The sequence below is a fragment of the Camarhynchus parvulus genome, chromosome 4 (genome assembly GCF_901933205.1).
Source record: "Camarhynchus parvulus chromosome 4, STF_HiC, whole genome shotgun sequence".
NCBI classification, from domain to species: domain Eukaryota; kingdom Metazoa; phylum Chordata; class Aves; order Passeriformes; family Thraupidae; genus Camarhynchus; species Camarhynchus parvulus.
Genome location: NC_044574.1, coordinates 22,130,531 through 22,152,580, shown reverse-complemented (window position 1 = coordinate 22,152,580; position 22,050 = coordinate 22,130,531). Strand labels below are relative to the sequence as shown.

At 35.9% G+C, this 22,050-nt stretch overlaps 1 protein-coding gene across 1 annotated transcript in view; it reads left to right on the top strand.

Annotated features, from left to right (window-relative positions):
* The window catches only part of ARAP2 (ArfGAP with RhoGAP domain, ankyrin repeat and PH domain 2), a 115,288-nt gene that overhangs the window by 87,836 nt on the left and 5,402 nt on the right, over positions 1 to 22,050 (top strand). The window contains exons 25-31 of the mRNA XM_030948180.1: positions 1,366 to 1,440; positions 2,482 to 2,599; positions 7,088 to 7,216; positions 12,813 to 12,952; positions 17,422 to 17,504; positions 18,889 to 18,924; positions 19,409 to 19,472. Coding sequence (XP_030804040.1) covers positions 1,366 to 1,440; positions 2,482 to 2,599; positions 7,088 to 7,216; positions 12,813 to 12,952; positions 17,422 to 17,504; positions 18,889 to 18,924; positions 19,409 to 19,472 — 645 coding nt within the window. The remainder of the gene's footprint in view (positions 1 to 1,365; positions 1,441 to 2,481; positions 2,600 to 7,087; positions 7,217 to 12,812; positions 12,953 to 17,421; positions 17,505 to 18,888; positions 18,925 to 19,408; positions 19,473 to 22,050) is intronic.

The window sequence follows — 22,050 nt, the reverse complement described above, 5'->3', positions numbered from 1 at the left end:
TCAGAATGTGAATGTTCTTTAAAATTCAGAACTGCCAGTTATTTTTCTATAGAAATGTAATCTTAGCTTCTGTAAATTGGTCAAAATGTATCCCAAAGCTGAACTGTTTATATATATATATATATATATATATATATATATATGTGAATATATGTATATTTCTGTATACTTTTCTTAAACTTTTCCTTTTGTAGTAGTATATAAATAAGTAGCATCACTATCAATATCATTCTCAAAAATGAAGACAAAAATTGTTATCTTAGTGTTAATTTGATTATGAATTCTTTGTATTTACCTATTAATTGAATGGTACACCTTCTGATAGTCCCCGTTTCTGCCTTAATTTTTCTTCCTGTGCTCTGATCATCACTTATTTTTTCGGAAATATTTTTTGGTGGTGGACTGAGATGAATTGCAATCTTTTGAAGATGCTTATGACTATACTAAAAGGGAATTAGAGCAGGCAAAATGTGAGACATTTTTAATTTAGAAAAATAAAGTAATTTCTCATCCTTGAAAATAATTTTATTGCCATAGATGAGCAAACCTAGTTACAATGGAAAATACTATATATCCCTTCTCATACATCATACTTTTTGTCATGATCATAAAATGTTGGATTTACTGCCTTTCTAATTTCTTTCTGAGCTTTTTGTTGTTAGACATTCTTAAATAACATTTGTTAGTCTTGAGCATATGAAATTTATATATGTCATAAATTTGCTTTATCTGATTATTCCACATTAGCATTGGGTACAAAGTCTAGCCTTTTCTCCAACAAATTTGAAGAGCTGTATTTAACAGAGGTTGATATCAAGAGCATGCTTTAATTCCTTCTTTGATTAGGTAATTTTGATTAAGAATCATAAATACACTATTTGTAGTAATGACTTTTTATTTTTTTTATATGTACGTATGGCTGTGTGGCTAAAATAGTCTGTTATTTGTAATTTTTCATCTCACTTTTAACTAAATAACTTTGGGGTTACAGTCCTTTTTCATTGTTTTAAATTCTATTAATCTGTTTTGATTCTGAAGTGAACCTGACTAACCTCCAAATCAGAGTTATGGGTCTGGCAGTTCAAGATACTGAGATAAACTTATGTCTTAGACTTTGTAGTCTTAAATGTAAATTTAAAATTTCCACTTATGCCATGTTGCCCTTAATTTTCCTGCACTTGGATGTATATTTGTAAATTAATGTTAATTTTGTTTGATGTGATTCGGTTGGATTTATTCATGGTTTGGATTTTACTCCTGAATCTGTGAATTGGTATTTTTTCCTTACACTAGTTAAATAATTGTATTCTCCTTGCTTAAAATGTTTATTTTTAACAATCAAATTTTCAAATTCTTTCTTTTTAGGTTTCCCAGGCTGGAGATTTGCTTATTGAAGTTTATGTGGAAAGAAAGGAGCCAGACTGCAGTATTATAATCAGGGTTAGTGTATAAAAATGATACAATAATTTCTATGAAGCACTTTTTCTTGAAGTATTTCGCATTTATTTTAATACATGTTTTTGTATAAGTACACAGTGAAAGTATGAACTTATGTTTATCTCTGTTCTTTTAAATATTTTGTTTTAGAATTTGTTGTGTTGCCTTAATTATGTAAAGACTGATTATTATGCATTTTTGCATTTTTGAGAAAAATTTTAAGAAAAATTATACAGTTTTAAAGCGGAGGTGTCCTGCTATGGTTTTGCTGTAGTATGCAACAGTGTAAATTCTCCCAGCTCTACATGTGCAATACATGAGAGCATTAATAAATACACAATGAATGGTGGTTCTGTTTAGTAGTTACAACCACTAAAGTGACATTTCCTCCTTTCTTTTTGTCTGTGGCTTTCTTCTTTCTTTGAGTGTTAAGAAACCAAAGCTTGTTACTAACTATAATAGAGATTTTTGATCTTTCTATTCATAGTGTATTTAAACATCTGCCTCTCCATGTAGTGGTGTTCTGTCATTTTTTATTACACCTCTCTGGTTTTGTTTCCTTTTTGTTCTGCTCAGCATACGACTCTCAAACACTTTTGTTTGTGCATATATGGGGTATGTGATATACATAGATGGACATATGCACATAAAAAATGCTTTTTAAAATAGGAATAAAAATAGGAATATGTATCACTAAGATAAAAAAATGGTGCTTTTCTAATATTTATCTTTCCACACCCAGGAAAAAATGAAAGCTTTTTTTTTCCAAATTTTTCTGGGGTAGAAAAAATTAATTTAAAGCTACCAAGGTAATAGTCACCTTAAAAATATAACTTAAATCTCATGGAAAAGAATAAGGAAAGCCTGCTGGAATCTGATGGATATTTTATGGGTTTCCAGCTCAATGCTTGGGTTTTTCCCCCCCCCCTTTTTTTTTTTCTTTCTTATCCTTAGGGAAATTGCCTTAGGGAGGAAGACTTCGAAAAAATGTATCAGAAATCAGTAATTGAAATGTATTATAAACTGACTCAATTTGTATTACAGGTATCACCTTTGATGGAAGCAGAGGAATTAACTAATGATGTTTTAGGAATCAAAAACATCATTCCCAGCAAAGATGATATCTGGGCTGCTTTTGAAGTACTTGAAAATGGAGAATTAGGTTAGTGACACTTAAATGTATGCGTGTCAATCAGCTTCTATTATTTTAGTTTTTCAATACTTAATATAATCAAAAGTTTGGTTAAAGACTTAAAGGAAACAAAAAAAAATAGCCTTCTTGCCAATGTTTTACATTTGGTTGTTGTGGCATCTGCATGATTTCTTTCTTCCCTTTGCCAGAAATTATTTGATGAATTGTTTTAAACTACTTATAAATTAAGGGCTGAGAAGGTGTCCTTTATATTACAGTGCTTTGCAGTTCATTAGTCATCAGCTACAGAAAAGTAGGTCTTACCAGTAAGTCACAGAGGAAAACCCTATTTTTTTAAGAATATCAGCACTTGATTTTATAAGCAACAATGCTTTCCAAAAAATTAAATGAGAAAATACATGTCATACTTAGGAGAAAGGATCTTCTCTGTTTTGCTAATTCACATGTTTAATGTACGTAGGTGAAAAAAGGAGACATAAAGTATGTAACTCTTTACACACTTTAAAGTGTGTTTTTGGCAAGTGGCATTATGTTGTATGTAGCAGAATCTTGAAAATTTTGTTTGAAATATGGTTCTGTTGCCAACAAATGCAAATATCACATGGCCACAATATTCATGAATGGTAAAGAGGCTTTAACACTGGGAATACTTTATACATGCTGGAGCATGTTTAAAATGCTGGAGAATTTTCTTGTTAGAGATAGCTAAAATAATGTAAGGTAGTAGGGATTTTGTTAATTAAGACATATCTTGATGAATATTCCCTAAGGTAATCTCAGGGAATTTTTGAAGAATACATGGAGACAGAAATATGCAACATCTATTTGCATTTCCTAGTAAGTTGCTGATCTTAACTATTTCCATGTTACAGTGGAGGACTGTGAACTTGTTTATTTCTATAGTGAAGATACCTGTTTTCAAGGCAAGAAAAAAAAAAATGAAAGTGGACAAAATAAGATTACTAAATATTGCTCTAATATTTTTGTTACTTTTGTTGTATTTGATTTTCAGATGTGCTTACAATAATTCTTTCCGTTTTAGTAATGTTACTTATGACCTCAGTCTTGACCCTGCCAGTATAAAAACTGGGATGGAAGTTTATTCTCCCTTTCAACTGAAAATCAATTATCCTGAGCCCTCTTCACATCTTACAGTCTGCTGGTGATGCTATACAGAGATGTAATACAGAGTTTGTTTCCAGATTCATAGATGTGGGTGACAACTGACAAAGAATGCTAGCATCTCTTATCTTTAGAAGGGTCCTGATAATTCCTGCAAGTGCAGTACAAATCATATTTCTTTAGACTGAATAACAGAAAAAAAATTGAATTTTATTTTCTTAAACTTGATATATCGACACAGGAACATGAAAACCAAACTAGATATGGCCAAAGGAACATTAAAGTAAATAAACGGATAGGCCCCACAACAGCTTCTTCACACATTTAGGTGCAACAACTAATGTTTTGGTGGGGTATGGAAATGTCTGAACTAATGACTATGGAAGACAAACAAAACTAAGCTAAGAGTGAGACACTAGAGGCCCTACATAACAAAATAAATATGGGCAGGACATTAGAGTGTGTCCTACTGAAAGAAGAGTTTCCAACACAAAGTGAAATAGTGCACCAGTGTTTTAAATACAAAACAACCAACCAAAAAGCAAACTAAATTAAGTCCTAATTCATCACATGACTCCTGTCAGTAGAGACTGTGTTGATGAAATGTGTTCTTCATGGATCCCTTTCTGGAAGAATCAGTGCATCAGAAAAAGTGAATTACTTTTTCAAAATAAAAATAATTTTGTAGTAAAGAGATACTCAGGTAGACTCCTGTGATCCTATGGCTGAACCTAACAGGTTTGTAGAGGGCGAGAGCACAGAAAAAATTACTTCTAGAAAATATTTGGTCCAAATGTGACTCTGAAGAACTAAAAGACTACTTGAGTCTTTGCTCCTGCAGGTTGATTCTACTGGTGTCATTTGACAAACACCATGAGGCATTTACAAATTAGTTTAGATAGTGACACATAATGACAGAAAAAAGTTTGCATATTTCTTTCAAATGTACATCAGTAATCATGGTGTCTTTCTCAAAAATTAATTTTCTGCATCTGCATTTTTTCCTGGTGTGGTCTGCTACCTGTCCCAGTGCATGGTGGTATTCTGCTTGTTACACTCAACCCTGAATTTTTTTTACTTTTTAAGTTTTTATTTTATGTTTTAATATATACTGTCAGGAAAACAACCCCTGAGAAAGCAAGAAAATTAGAATCATATTTTATAAAAAGTCAGTTTCTACTAATAGTTAATGTTGTTTAAAGTGAAAATGACTGGTTTAGAACATTTACTAGGATATGGTGACCTAAGTGAAAGAAAGGGTAATTGAATGTATGTGTTGACTGCTTGCTGTTCAAAATACTAGAATTGCAGTATTAAAAAATCAGCTAAATTATTTGCATATAGAAAAGTTGCAATAATTGATGATTTTATCAAGCCTAATGCGAAATATTTAATACCATATGCTTCTACAAAATAGGGTGTATATACTTTTTTAATAATAAGTGATTGATGGATAGTTTGTAAATGAGGTGTGTTACCAGTAAAATAGTTAATGGTTTTCAACATGATGATTTATGTACCATGTAATCCATGATGACAGATGGTCTTAAATGTAACTATAAATAAAACAGTAGGTGTTTACTGTGTGAGTGCTGGTGTTCTAGGAAGATGTGGTGATTTGCCAGTCTCTTGCGTCTGATTTGTAAAGTTCTTCTTAAAGTGGATTTTCTCTCTTGTACAAAGGCATCAAGTGTTTAAGCTTTATCACATTAGAGTCCAAAATTTCCCAAAAATTCAGAAGTTTGACCATTTAAAACAAAAGGGCCGGAAGAAGTAGTGGTAATAAAGTAGGGGTTGAGCTGCTATCTACAAAATGGGATTCTTGTTAGGCTGCTTTGGTGTCATATCTGAAAAATGAAATATTTGTATGGGTGGTATCACAGCTTTACAGGTAACGTAGGTAATTTTGCCGAAAAATCCCGAAACAGCAGTGGTTTTTTTCTGTCGTGAAAGTGTGTTATTTGTGGCTGCTCCTTTCTGAGGCTCTAGTGTTCATGTGTTCTAGAAAATGCCTTCTGCTAGACTGTAGTGCTGGAGAGTCCCAAAGCAGCTGTTGACATTTCATATTCATCTACCATAGCAGGAATGAAAAATGAGATTATGGCTGCATACTTTGCCCTTCAGTACTCAAGGGACATGGCTAGACTGTGTGACCCAACATGACAGTGTCATAGAGGTGTGACTTTTCAGGAGCCATACCCAGCTCTTCTCAAGACCTGACCCAAATAAATTGGTATGCAAATGGGAACACAGATCTATTGGAAAAATCTCTCTTTGGAGATAAAATGACATTTGAGCCCACAAAGCCATTGTTAAGGCTTTTGTGGGTTCATGAATTACAGCAGATGCTTGCTGCTGAGCAGGTGAAAGCCTTCAGGGATGTGAGTGTCTTCTTCCACTCACATCAGTGTTGCATCAGGCTGTGCTGTTCATGTGACACTCAGATTTCTGCTGGGTCTGGTAATGCAGATTTAGGGACAATTTGCAAGATCTTTTCTGCCTTCATTTGGTAGGTGAACTGGGGTTTGTATGGAGTACTGGCTGGGCTTTCTTATCACTGCAGTTTTTCAATTCTGTGCTAGGTCTCAGAGTTTCTCTTCTAGGATGGATGATGCCTGTCAAAAAATGTGTGTTTGAGCACCTGAAGTTTTGCAGTGCACACATACAGTCTAGTCATGCCTTCAGTGGTAGTTTAATCTTGCTGTACTTTTTGTACAAGATTGAAATACACAGGTGCAAGTTTGGATATTCCCTAGCCACTGCAACAGGGAGAAGATCTAGTAAGACCACATACTTTTCCCCTCTAGTAAAAAGAATCTAATGAAACCAGAAGTCTCTTTCAGTCTGCTTTGATCAATAACAGACAGTATAATCCATACCAGTTGGAGGCATTTTTTTCACTGTGATCACTCCAAATTCTTTGGTTCTTTGAATGCAGAGAATTGGTAGTTATGATGTTTCATTTTCATACTGAGCATAGGCCAGTAAGGCACAGTATAACTGCAGGTTTCAGTTCTGTTTGATCATATTTAGGCATGTCCTGTAATTGGTCCTAACTTTTGTATTTAGTTTGAAAGCAGTGCCTTAGTGTCTTTACATGAAATATTTAACATTACAAAAGAGTCACTGAACATTTGGCTACTGTTTGTTTAATTTTATATTCATTACCTGTGCAAACACCGCCAGCAAAGGTATTGTCAGTAAAGTGCCTAATTGTCTTATTTTTGAAAGCAGTATTTTTCTTCTATAGTTCAAAGTCAATGAGACCTTGTTGTTTACAGACAAATGTAACTTGTGAGGGCCTCCAATATTGTTGGGTTTTCTCTTTTATTTTAATTCTAGTTTTTTGTGTTTTGTTTCTTTGGCATTTTTCAGAACGTCCTCTGCATTATACAGAGAATGTGCTAGAACAAATTCTTCATTGGAGTTCACTACCAGAGCCTGGCACTGCCTATCTAATAATAAAGAGATTTCTAACAGCAGACATGGTGAATCTCTACAGTGGTATGTAATTTTTTTTAAATTTAGTTATTTTACATGGAAATATGAGGATGGCAATTGTTTTCAGTGGAGCGAAGTGTCCCAGAACAACTGAATTACTGCTACTTCATAAAAATTACAGATTTACGGAGGATTGTGGTGACTCCCTATGGAAACACAGAGATTATGGATGTTTGTTTCTACAAACTATAAGCTCTCCCATTGAAATATAAAAGTGTACAGAAATTCTGCAGTCAGTTCACATTTTGTGAATTTCTGCTGTGAAGCTTGAAACTGCTCTTATCTAGGTCATACTGTGGGAATATATTTATATAACTATGGTATGCTAATAGAAATTTCTGTTATCTAATTTGATGCCTCCCAACTACAAAGCTAATTTCACGGAATCAGAATATTCTGAGTTGGAAGGAACCCAGAAGGATCATCAAGGTCCAGCTCCTTGCCTTACACAGGACAGCCCCATGAATAATACCTGTGCCTGAGAGCATTGTCCAAACACTTCTTGAACTCTCAGGCTGGTGCTGTGACTGCTCCCCGGGGAGCCTTTTCCATTGCCCAGCCACCCTCCGGGGGAAGCTTTCCTGATATCCAACCTGAGCTTCCCTTACAAAACTTCAGATCATTCTGTTATCCTGACACTGGTCACCACAGAGAAGAGATCAGTGTCTGCCCCTCTGCTTCCCCTCACAGGGAAGCTTTTGACTGCAATGAGGTCTCCTCTCAGTCTCCTCCAGGCTGAACAGACCAAGTGACCTCAGCCACTCTTTATACTTGGGGGCTTCCCCTCAAGGCCCTTCACCATCTTTGTTGCCCTCCTTTAGACACTCCCTAATAGCTTTATAGCCTTCTTATATTGTGGTGCTCAAAACTGCCCCCAGCACTTGAGGTGAGGCCGCCCCAGTGCAGAGCAGAGCAGGACAATCCCCTCCCTTGCCCAGCTGGTGCTGCTGTGCCTCATGCACCCCAGGACAGGGTTGGCCCACCTGGCTGCTGACTCACATTCAGCTTTCTGTTGACCAGGACCCCGAGGTCCCTTTCTGTGGCACTGCTTTCCAGCATCTCATTCCCCAGTCTGTCTGTATATCCAGGGTTGCCCCATCCCAGGTGACATACTCATTTGAATGACATACTCAAGCAACTGAATATTTTGGAGGGTATGTGGCCTTTAAAAGGGAACTAGCGCTTAAAATACAGATCAATTATATAGTGAAAATATACAGTTTAAACATTGCCCCAGTCTATTTTTTTTTCCACATAACACCTGGCTTTAAGTCTCCTGTGCAGTATGTATTATCTGCTTTGCGAGAAGTGGAAGTTTGGGAGTTCAAAAATTATATCCTGTTTTCAAGCAGTTGAAATTCTGTGTGCTATCACTGTATAATGTGTGATGGCAACACATGATGGCTGGTTTAATGTTCATCTTATTTTATCTAATGACTCATTCGAATATATCTATCTTTTCCTCTCTTTCTCATATATGGAAGTGTTAATCTTTCCATTCTATATATCTCGTCTTGATTTCGAGAAGTAAAATTTATGCTATTGTGCTTATTCTTCTGAAAGTAATGGCCTTCTTCCTCCATGCTTTATTCCTGTAAAAGCATATTTCACAAATGTGAACGAACCTGAACAAGTGTGCTGTTCATGACTTTTATGGTTGGGTTGCACCGTCAGTAAATGTGTGATAGCAGATCATGAATGGAGAGAAATGGCCTACTTCATTAAAAGCTTGATATATGAACTCCCATCACCTCACTAGGTATGTGTTGAGATCAGGAGAGGGAATGGGTCATAAGGATTGTGTGAATCACTGCTCTAAGAAACACATAAAGATTAGGCTAGTGTCAGTTTATAAAATGTAGTAAAGGAGAGCTCTGCTGCTATTTGCACTCCTTTGTGTCTCCTAGATTTTGTATTCATTTGTTCCCCCAGCTTATTACAGTAATGGTTTGCATCAATTCCATTCAGTTTGATGTTACTGTAGACACACTGTCTTTTGACTGTTTATATTTAGTAATTTTTTAATGTTTGTTTTAAAATAATTAAAACTTTACCAAATAAATTATGTTGTTTTTCTCAGTACTTTGAAAAGGAAAATTTCTGCCATATTGCAGACTTACAGTGTTGATGTCTGCAAACTCCATGTGGCAGAGTAGTCTTGTGAATCCATCACTACATAGTGTCAGAATGAGAAAATATACAGAATGAAGTTACTGGGCAAGAGATGTTCCCAGTGTTTAGGGTACAAGGCACTGATGGTTATGGTGGGGCTCTCCATCTCAATGTGCACAGGCAATAACTGCTAGCTCGAAGGAAGAAGGGGAGACCTCAATCTTTTCTGTCTCTTACACTCTATATGTGGATAACTCCTTGTCACTTAATAATAGGGCTGGGGCCAGATGTCCAAGCAGTATGATTTGAAGTATGTTTTTAAGAATGGATTCAGCCCATACAAACGGGCAACTGGTTGGATGGATGTCCTCCTACTTTGCAGTAAAATTAATAAGACTTCGATAATTTAATGTTTATAATTTGATTCCATGAATATGCCTTGCTTTCCTGATTTATGTAATGGTCTTAAAGACTAATTGTTACTTTCCAGAATTTTTTTTCTGTTAATATTACTTGAGAGATTTTCATTCTCAACACTTCTTTTTCTTCCTGAGTCTATAATGTTGTTTGAAATAATGTTTGTTCAATAGTGAGCATAAGGAACAGCTCTTTGGGCCTCGTTTCATTTTGGCAACTTAACACAGTCTTCTCTGTCAGTGCAACTTTTCCCATGTTCCTTATACATAGTACATTCTTGATTTTGATACTTATTCTCATCTTGTCCATTTTAAACTATTTTCTCATGTTCTGCAACTGAGATGAGCTCAGTTGTTCAGAGCAGGATGCTAATAATATCAAGGTTCTGGGTTGGATCCCTGTGTAGGGCATTCACCTAAGAGCTGGATTCTGTGATCCTGGAGGGTCCCTCCCAACTCAGACTATTCTGTGATTCTATGATCCAAACCTTACACTGAGGTCTAGATGTATGTTTTCTCTTGTATAGAAACCAACTTTCCTTTTCAAGGAAAAAATAGTTAGTTTATTTGTATTGATATGTTTCAGCAAATTTGTGGTGAGTTTTCTATTTTATTACAGATTTTAGTTGCTAGTTGTTGACAATTAATTCCATAGCTTTTCATGCTTGTTGTAGGAGCACTCTTTAAAGTGCTACTCAGTAGGGCAAGATGTGCACCATATTTTGGTATAAGAGGTACTCAAGAACAGCTTAATTCTATTTCAAGACCCATTTTCTTCTCCTTATCTAAAATTTTCTCATATTAAAGTTTTATTTGTTAGAAAACCAGATATTATTTATTTGTTAAATTTACTATAAATTCTGTGTATATAGGTCCTTGAATTTTTTCCAGTACAGTGTTGTATAATTTAAGTGGTAAGTATTGATTTCTGAGAACAGGGGCTATTATTCAGAGATATTCTTTGAAATGCAAGCGTCTAAACCATAGGTGGATCGATCATCCATGGATTAAGTGTACCTTCTTGCTAGTTGCAAGGTTCTGTCAAGTTTAGCATGTTTTGTAAAGTTTGTGTCTGAAAAATACATTCTGATTAGGACACATCCCTATTGTCTTAGTTTTATTTAATGAAATGCTGGCTTCTAAAGTATATGGAATATCATCAGTTTAGAGAACTATTTTTTTCCTCCTTCATAGCAGCCCTGTGAAGTTTAGAATGAGTTTTTGTCATGTTGCAAGCTGTGCAGAAACGTAAAGTCTTCCAGCTTGGTAAAGATGTGGAAGTATCCTGCTACTTTCACTAAGTATTCTGCTATTCTCAATTTGTATAGTTAAAAAAAATAGAAAAAAGTGGTTATGATTGTATGGATAAGGATTCATATTCTATTCTGAACATGAAATAAATATTCTTAACGGCAAAAAGAGAATCAGGTTTTTTTTAACTGTGCACGTATATTTGCACTTACAACTGAGGACTTCTAAGTAATTTCAGATTTTAATTGTAGAAATATATTGATTTTGGATTTAGATTCTTATTTTTGGATATTCTATCATGTACTGCTTCTTAATAATAGAGTTTTGATATCACATGCTTAAAATCTAAGTGGAATTTTTATGAAAAAAGCCAATTGAATGCTTGGGTAAGAGATTTTCAATACACATTACACCCTTTTTACATCACAGTTTTATTTCTTATCCTGAAAGCAATATAGTACAAAAGCTAGTGGTATCATTCTGTGACTCCTAAGCAAGTTGGTTCAGTATTTCCTAAATAAATGAATGACTTACAGGAGGTACCTACACTTAGCTAAAAATATTAGGTGGTGAAAGCCAGTATATGTCATAAGTAGTAGGCTTGTAGTGTTTGGAGGTAATTATTAGCCCTGTTAATCTGGCTCCCTCTTCAAGGTGAAAAGATACTGAATGGGATGGAGGAGAAGGCTGCATCTGCCTACCTGCTCTCTTCTCATGTCTGCTGTCTGCTTCCAGCACTGTTTACCTCAGGGAGAAAAGAATACTTCAGAATTCTGCTGAATTCTGTGTTCTGTTATTAAGACAGTAGGAATTACTGTATTTTCCTTTGTTTTTCCTCACTTCAACTATTAAAGTGCCATTTTAGTTTGAGTTTCACTTTATGTGCATGAGTCATAGCAGCATGGCAATGACTGTAATTGTTGTTCAGATGTTTTTGCTGGGGAGGAGTACTTACTGGGAAAGCTGAGAAAGTAGTGGAAAAATATATGGATATTGAGCAGAATAGGAAACCTGAAAATACTTAGAAGTGGTGGTGTAGTAGTTTATATGTACTATTAATACTTCTTTGCATTATTTTATTTAGGATTTTAAATTGCTAAGAATGCACTGAAAAATCTGGTCTTTAACACTGAAAGCCCTTGATAGCTCTGCTACTTTTATTTTTAAATAAAAACTTTCTCAGTACAAAGTTAAACGCTTTATAAAGCTGACTGCAAAGTTACTATTTGGGTTTGTGTGGGAGGTGGTGTTTTGTTTCAGTTTTTTATTAATTTTACCAAATATATGTGAGTTTGTGTGTATTTTAACACAAACAAAAAAATCCAGACAGACTCATGACAAGTAATTTTTATGGAAATGTTTTGCCTCTCAAGCACAGAGATTAAAAGTATCCGTGTCATACTCTTGGTTTTAACTACACATTATATGCTGAAAACATTCTTTGAATTAAAGTTTGTTGGTAGATTCTTTGCATGTTATCATACGAGTGAAACAGAGAAGACTTTTTTCCCACCAGTAATTAAAATAATAATGGTGTGTGTATTTAAGAATGCCTTCCTTATGAATGCAGAATACATTAATATGCAGTATGTATTGAAAAGTAATATATAGTGTATATATATGTGTGTGTGTTTATGTAATATAATTAATATAATTTTATATATAATTAATATAATTATTTATTTATATATATATATAGCATAATACAAAATCAATTTTACCAATGTAATTTCAGTTTTTTGATATCTAGTAATACTTAAAAACTAGGAGCTTCCACTGTTGTAAAATCCTCTAACAGAATGCTTTTTTTTTCTTGGTAGAGAAAAATGAGAAAGGTAGTGTGAAAGCAGGCAACCTGAAGTACAAGGAAGAGCCATCAAAACTACTGTCTGGAAACAAATTTCAAGACCGTTACATTGTGTTACAGGAAGGAAACTTGCTTCTCTATAAGGATATGAAGGTACAGCAGACAAACTTTGCAGTAAGCTTTCTTCTTTGCTTGAAAAAGAAAGGATCAATAAACAGATCAACATTTCTCATATGAAATGGCAACTTATAGAATCTGGGTTGACGTCTAAGATTTTTGTCTTCCTGTTTCACAGATGTCTTAGTAGAAGGAGTTTCGGTGGGTTCATCATTTAGCTATTGTAGTTATGCATTACTATAAGCTTAAAAAATTAAAAAGAGAACAATATTTGGATGCTTTGTGCTGACATTAAATTATTTGAAAACCTGCTGTAGAAAGGTGCAGCAGGAGTAATATGGAACTTAAAGGAATGCATGCCATTTTTTTCTTGGTATTTCACACAAAGCCCTTAAAAATTCAAACAACAGGGTTCTTATGCATACATGTCTCATGATAGAAGAGATTATAGGAAACAATAACTCTCAATACACTAGGAGAATATTTCCCTGCTTCTCAACAACATTTTTCAGATGTATTCTCAGTCCTTTAAAAACTAGTATGGATAATTAGGTTATGTATACCTCAGAATTCCATAGAAGTGAATTTAGTCCTGATTAATAGCAGGAAGGGTTCAGTTTTAAATATTTCATGGGAGTTTTCTTAAAACAGTGGATTTGAGTGTATGCAGCTTGTATTTAAGTATAAAGCCAAATAATATTAATAAAGAGCTACGTTTTAGTTCCAATTATTTCTGGTTTAAAAAAAAATCAAAGTTTCAAGTGCTTTTATTTTTGCTGACTGCTGGTTTTTTCCCATCCAAAAAATACAGATGTATATCGCTGACCTTCCTAAAGTACTTTTTTTAAGACATATCCCTTGCTCACGTAAACTAATGCACTGTGTCTTCTTGTGAAGCTGTGGATACATCTTAATTAGAATGACCCCAGAATGTCACAAATAGTGTCTTACAATTTAGTGCTAAAACTCAAACTGGCACATATGTGAGAATAAATTAATATGCCCATAAAGCCTTAATTAGTATCTTGGAAAGAATTTATGACAGGATTGTTTTACCACTTTATAATCTCCTCTTTTAAGCCATTCTAATTTATAAAAAATTTAATTCCCCAACTTAGGAGGCGCTTTGAACACTTATTTTTAAATTATTTTTTTAATGCAAATGGCAATACCATTCTGATCAAATAGTATATGAGTTTGTTTTAAATTTTTTTGAGAGCTATTAATCTACCATGAATAATCTTGGTTTAATTTTAGTCATGTTTAGGAATGAATAGTAGGAACGCTTGACATTGCAGATGGAAAATTATAGTTAATAAGGCCACGTGTACTAATTAATTTATAAATTCTCATTAATAGCACATTAAATTTGTATATGCAGGTGGAGATACATTCTGTTCAGTGTTTCTCTTGTTCAAGAGCAATTATCAAAAACATTGAAAGTTTTTATGACTACTATATTCTAAATTGCTATATTGTGCTAATTGACTGAAATAATTTATCCCTTTAATGTTCTGTTGCTAAGAGATAAGCTCACAGACAAAGGAATGGCTCCCTTAAGGTGCATTATTGTGAGAAGTATGCAGTTGTTTAAGTGAATGGTGTGTTCTGCAGGGGTATTTTTTCATCCTGGCAGTACCCTTCTTTTGAGCAGGAAGTTACACAAGAATACCAACCATAAAACTGTTGTGTGTTTTGTTGTTTTTTAAGTTCTCTTAAGTGCCTCTTTTTTCCCACACCGGAGTGTTAGAAGTTGAAAGCTGCAGAATGGGAAATTGAGAATCCAGGGACAGTAAACACTGGGGAGTAGCTTTGTGTACTGGGATTATAAGATTTGTTGTTTGGTGCAGTTTTTTCTATATTGAAAGCTAAAACACTTGACCTAAAAGTACTAAAGGAATGCTTTTGTGTTGTGTTAAATATTTTTCTCTGTAATAGTGTGCATCTATTGTTTCCTTTCAGCACTTCATCTTTCAGTAACATTCAGTTCTCACAACTGTGGGTCTATGTCTTCTGTAGATTGACTAGAGGTAGTTTGTTCAAGAAGGAGCAAGCAAGGAACCTCAGGAGATCCTTGTCCAGCTTCCTGTGCACAGCAGGGATAGCAGCTGAGGTCAGGACATGTTGTGCATGGCTTTAATCTGTTAAAGTCTTCGAAAACCCTGAGGACAGATAGTAAACCTTTCTGGGCAGCCTGTTGCAGTACCTGACTGTCCTCATGGAGGAAAATTTGTCTGTCCTTAGATGTAGTCTTCTCACAATACAAAATGCCTCACTCAGTCTGCTTCAAAATTTCCCTGTAGGCACTGGGAAGCCTCTCCTCCAGGGCAAGTGCTCCAGCCCCCAGATGGCCTGGTGGGCCCCTGCTGAACCCTCTCCAGATTACTGATTCTCTTTTTTTTCTGAAGGATCCAAAAGATGAAGTCACACAAGTAATAAGGAAAGGAGGAGAATCACTCTCCTCCACCTCCTCACTGTGCTTCTGCTAGCTCAGGAAAGCGAGACCACCTTTGCTGTTAGGATACTCTGCTGGTTTATGCCCAGCTTGGCACCTACCAGCATGCTCTGGTTCCTATCAGTGGAACTGCCTCCCACTCTATCATTCAAGGAGTTTTTTCCTTCACCTGTGCAAGAGTTTGTGTATGTCATTGTTAAATTTAATGAGATCCCTGTTGTTCCATTTCTTTGTCCTGTGTAGGTTCCTCTGAAGGTCCCAATACTGGTGTTCTCCAGAAACCAGGTGGATTCCTTCTGTCTCACTGGGCTGCCCTTTCTGAAGATATAAGGAGGAACAAAGCCCTGTCCTCCCCATCCCCTGTCCCATAAAAGTCAGGATATGTTATCAAGAGACTTCTTGTTGTTCAAAGACATAACTTGCTTTTTTTTCATCCTGATTTAGCGGCCCCAGTGGCCTAATGGATGAAGCACTGTCTAAACCAGGGATTGTGGGTTTGAGTCAGTCAGCACAGCTTCACCAAGGGCAAGTCCTGCCTGACCAACTTGGTGGCCTTCTATGATAAATTGACTATGTCAGCGGACAAGGGAAGAGTTGCAGGTGTCATTTATCTGAAATTCTGTAAAGCCTTTGACACGGTCCCTCACAGTATTCTTTTCTCTTAATTGGAGAGGGATGGAATTGATGGAGTGGACTGTTAGACGGATACGAAAGTGGTTGGATAGTCACATCCAGAGGGTGTTGATCAATGGCTCAGAGTCCTGATGGACACCAGAGGTCCTTGCTGGGATTAGTGCTACTTAATATATTCATTAGTGACACAGAAAGGGGGATTGAGTGCATCTTCAGCAGATGACACCAGGCTGGGGGTATGGTTGATACACCTGGGGAACAGGATGCCATCGAGAAGGGCCTGGACAAGCATGAAAAGTAAGCCCATGGGAATCTCAGCAGGTTTAACATGATCAAGTGCAAGGTGTTGCACCTTGTTTGGGTCAACTCATGATATCAACCCAGTCTGGGGGGATGAACAAATCCACAGTAGCCCTGCTAAGGAGGATTTGGTGATGCTGGTGGATGAGAGGCTGGACATGACCCAGCCATGGGCACTCACAGCCCAGAGAGCCAGAGGTGTCCTGGGCTGCATCCAGAGCCCCATGGGCAGCAGGGGAGGGAGGGGATTCTGCCCCTCTGCTCTGCTCTGCTCTGGTGAGACCCCACCTGCAGGGCTGCAGCCAGCTCTGGGGTTCCAGCACAGGAAGGACATGGACCTGGGAGGCTACCAGGTCGATTAGAGGGATGGAGCACCTTGTCTGTGAAGAAAGGCTGAGAGAACTGTCTTTGGTCAGCCTGGAAAAGAGACCTATTTGTGGCCTTCTAGTACCTGAAAGGAGCCTAGAAGAAAGATGGAAACAGATATTTTAGAAGAATGTAATGCAGAAGAATGACAGGAATGCCTTCAAACTGAGAGTAGGTTTAGACTGAGTATTAGGAAAAATTCTTTACTGTGAGGGTGGTGCGGCACTGGAACAGGTTACCCAGAAAAGCTGGGGATGCCCTATCACTGTAATGTTCAAGGTCAGGCTAGATAGAGCTCAGAGCAATCTGGTCTAGTGAAAGATGTTCCTGTTCATGGAAGGGGGGTTGGAACTAGATGGTCTTTAAAGTCCATTCCAACCCAAACCATTCTCTGATTTGAAGAAAATTTTCACCATTTCATAGAAGAGGTTATTTAACAGAGAGCAATCCCATTTCCCATCTTCCTGTCTCTTGAAGAGTTTGTGTTCATATATAGCACCACATCTTCATTATTCTAATTGTGTTATAGTTTTGTGATTTCATGTGAACCTTAAGCTCTTAATCAGGCTACTTCCGGTAAAAGTGACTGGTACACTTTGTTAATGGCAAAGAAGGAGATAAAATATTTTAATGATTTACTAGAAAAGAGGGGTGCACTCCATGAAAGAAACTGAACTGTGAAATCAATCATGTGGCATTCTCTCTTTGGCACATTCCTGATACAATAATTAGCATCTTACTTTATTTGCAGGCTAGCAAACCTGAAAAAGTGTTGCCTGTCAGTTCTCTGAAGCTTTATCTTGGAGTGAAAAAGAAAATGAAGCCACCAACAAAGTAAGAATAGAAAAGAAAATAAACACAGTGTAAAAAGTATTGTAATATCATCAGTAAAGGGTAACATAGAACATTGTGGAACAAGGAAAAGTCAAGAAGCCTATAGCAGTATACTGAATTAAATTATCCCCTGTAATATTATTTGTTCTTTTCCTATATTTGTTTTCATGTTCCATGTTAACTAATCTGTGCTAGTAAATTACTTTATTGATTGGTTCTTTGTAATCTAAAGTGCATTTGTTATCTCTTGTGGATATGGTCGCTCCTGGCTCACTTAGTTTTGTGCTATATGTCCTGCATGTCATTGGTGGACACACTTTCCTTGCACCAAGTAAAAAGAGAGAAGAGAAAACCAGTTAGTCATAGCCCTTACTGGCAGTTCCTGTTGTTCAGCAGAGGATTTTCCTTTTTCACCATCTTTGTTATTTTGATGTTTCTGCTAGCTGAAGACTACAGTGCCCTTTACAGACATCAGTGACAATCTCTCAGGAAAGGAGCATTGGGAAATGACACCTGTTTTTCTCAGATGTTTCCAGTTCTTGTTCAGTCAAAGCTTTGAGATACTGAGACAATGCACATAGGATCTTATCCCGGAGGGAGTCTAGGTTGGCTGTTGCCTTTAAACAGATCTGCTTGAACTTTTTCTTTACAGTTGGCAAATCAAAACACCCCAAAAAAGTCTGTGAATTTCAAAGCTTAGCCACCTTAAAGAAAACATTGGTGGGTTTGTGTTTTTTTTGCATTTTTTTTTAAGTCAAGTGCAGAATGAGTAGGAGATTAGTCCAAAATAGGAGTAAAAAGATTATATAAATGTGTGTTTGCAGGTTTTTTTACCTTGAGGTTATTTTTAGTCTACTTTCAAAAGAAGAGTTTACCAAGTCTCTTCTGGATCTCCAGAAGTGTCTGTTTGTTTCACCTCAGAGGCTTCACTGTGCACCCACTCCCTTTTCATTTTCCTAGTAATTATTAAATCCCTATAAAATCATGTGATTCCTTTTGTTTATAGTACAAGCATAGCTCTTTTCTCTCTGTGACTTCCACACTGTAGTGGACTCTTTACCAGACAGTTTTATTTCCAGCTCCTTTTAAAAAGCACACCCACAGCAAAAATGTGGCAACTAGTCAGCTGTCATCTGCAGTGCTTTGCTATAACCTTTTGTCTAAAACAGAAAGTTCATTAACTGTGAATCAATTGTAAGAAAATTAGCAAAATCCATCCTCAAACCCACAACTTTATTCTGGATTTGCAGTACACATTTAGACTTCACAAAAAAAATACTTTTTTTTCAAATTAAGAGGACTATATAGAGGTAATTAATCTCTGCTGTTTGAGGAATATGTCGCTGTTTATGGAACTAATTTTTGAAAGTCTTCTTTCTTTCAGCTGGGGACTTGCAGTATTTTCTGAAAAACACCAGTGGTAGGTAAACATGAAATGCATGCTTGGTTTAATTTCACTGTCTAATATTTGTTGAAATATTCAATTGCAAAATAAGAGTGTTTGAAAACTAATGGGCATTATTTTGCTTTCGTGTCAAATTTTATTTTTGTTTTCTTAAGTAAAGAAACTTTCTTAGTTGGTATGTTTGGTTCATGTTTTGGGTTTAGGTGTCTGGCTTCCTTCTGTGACCAGAGAGCAAACAATAGTCATAAAGTTAGAATGATAGGTTTTAATCCTGTGCACATGCTTAAAATGAAGCACAGGCATTGTCATCAAAGTAGGTAAAGTGATAATTTGAAGTATTTATCTATGCCTATTTTTTCTGGTAGTGTTAATAATAAATATAGATAGCATGAATGAATTTAAGCACTATTTGATGTAGTTTAGAAGCCTGTTCTTTAATATGTTTAACTATAACTGGCATCTCTATTGCTTTTAATATTAATTGTGTTTTGTGTTCTAGGTATATATGTTGTGATGGACAAGATGTGCAGATGGAGTGGATGATAAGCATTTTTATGGCACAGGTACTAATCTGATCAGAAAATGTAACTTATTCTGCTGTTATAAAAATCCCATTAAATATGTATGTGTTATATATAAGGTTCAGTGTCAAAGTTTCTGGAATACTTAATGTAATGAGAATGCCAAAAGATGTGTCTTAGGCCATGAAGACTATGAGTGCTCTGAGAGTGAGAACATTAGATTCTGACATCATCTCTTCATCCCACCCCACTGTGTTGTAGAGAAGCTTGGTAAAGAAGGACAATTATTTCCTTTCCAGAAAGCTCTTGTGGGTGAAATTTTGGCCACTGACGTAAAGGGTGTGTCTGTGTGCCACAATACCCAAGTGCTATTTCTCTGCTCACTTGTTTGGATGCTGCTAAAGTAGTGATGAAAGAGGGGTGTAATGTTTAAAAGCATAGTGGTGTGAGCTAGCCCAGTTGAAGAGCTGTGCTAATATGGCTTTTTTTCTCTGGTATCCAGGTTTGTTTTGTTAACACTGACAATTCATTGTGTTGGGTAGGTTTTATCCTAAATTAAGTACTGTTCTGCTTGATATGAGATTGTAAGAAGGGTGTATGTTTGAGTGGCATACAACACATCCTTGAAAATGGAGTTTAATGTTTGCATTGGAGAAGTGGAAGTAAGCAAGATGGGAAGAATTTAGCCTGACAGAAGAGTGGAACATAGTTTAAGGTTTTAACAGGATTTTGTGTCTGTGTCAGATTTTTCTTTTTCCCATGATGTTCAAGGAGCTTTGCAGGATATCACTGTGAATAAACATTGCTAGATTTATGATTACCTGGGAGCTTTGTGTTGCATAAAGTAGGCTGAGCACAAGACTATTGAAATACAGACTTAGTGACTTCCTAAAACAGGATCTGACTTTCAAAGATAGTAGTGCTAGAAGTATAATGCATGTCTTGAAAGTAAGACTTCCATATTCTTGTCTTATTCAGCTCTCTTAACTGAAATGACTGTTGTTGTTTCTATGGAAACAGCTGGCATACATCTCATGGGCATAACATGAGCAGTGTCACAGCAAATAGGCTCAGAGGTTATTGATATAGGAAACTTAGAAGTAACTCATGCAAGGTTGGTAACTGTTGAAGTCCTTTTGACATAAAATCACAATGAAGGACAGTCTTAAGATTCTGCTCAGGCAGATGTACAGTGTTCCTTTCACAATATAGATTAAAAACTGGGAGCCATTGCTCACTGTCCAAGATAAATTTTCCTAACAGAAAAAATAAAGATAAAATCATTTTATGTACATTAAAAAAATGCTATGAATTCATAATGTTTATGTTCCGTTATTCTAAGGAATGAACAGTGCACTGAATTAGCAGTACTACATTGAAAGGGTTTTTTGGTTTGGCTTGATTTTTTGTGGAAACTGTTGGGTTTTTTTTACAAGTGTTCTGGACATCAGTAAAGTTGTCAGTCTATAGACTACATGAGAAATTACATGCTAATGATGCAGATTTAGTGTATTGTTCTTGCTGCAATCTACTACTTCATTACAGAGAAAATTTCCTTAGGAATGCAATGCCTCGTATTGGTAAAATTTGCTGTAAGATCTCTAAAAAGTCTTGTATCATACAGCAGCAGACAATTATTACCACATTATCCCATTTCTAAACCAGAAAACTGTAAATGTCAACTGAGATTATTTCTAGTTAGAATTTGGAAGTTGAGACCCTCTTTAGGAAAGTCAGTTTATTTTTTTACTGTATATGTTGTCACTGTATTTGAACACACATGTTAGAGAAACTGCAGGCGGCACATCATCATTGTGAGTGGAATAAGTTAGATTGGAAATTGAAAAATATTGTAAAATTGGTTTTGAAGTGTTAAGACATTGACATTTAATGATCTCGTGCAATTAAGAGGGACATAAACCAATATTACTGCATTCCTTGGTGCTTGAGCAGACTCAAGTTTTATTAGTAATTAAAATCAGTAAGATAGTAGTACTATTACTGTTCTTTTCCTGGTGTCTGATAATGTTTATTCCTGTAGTATAAATAGTGCAGTATAGTATAAATAGCAAAGTGTGTGTACTGCTGTAATCTAGGTACAAGAGTACTTTGATACAGGCCATCAAGTTAACCCAGAGGTTATTAATCTTCCATTTCAAACTGGTACATACTAAGTGTTGGAAGTAGGACCAATGTTTCTTTGAGTTCTATGCAAAACCATCCTGAAAAGCATGATTCTTGAATTCTATAATAGTTCTGTAAAAAAATCTCTTAAGAGCATGCATAGCATTCAGTTGGACGTAATTAATTCGTATGAAGATGGACACAATAGTTTTCTTCCAGTTTCCTTGTCTTTGATCAGCTGGAGGCACATTATACTACCATGAGGTGCAGTTGAACAGAGGGGTCAAAACTATGAATAAATACATTTTTATGTGGCCTAATGCGTTGCTAGCATTTCTGATATATTTTCTCAGTTCTATTATAAGAAATGTTACAGGCACAAAAGGGAAATCAGTCTGCTTAGCTGACAGGGATGGTTTCCTTAGGCTTGCTGGGATTTAAGGCAGATAGTTTTCTTCAGAAGCTTCTCCATCACTTTCTGGATTGTGTTTGTTTG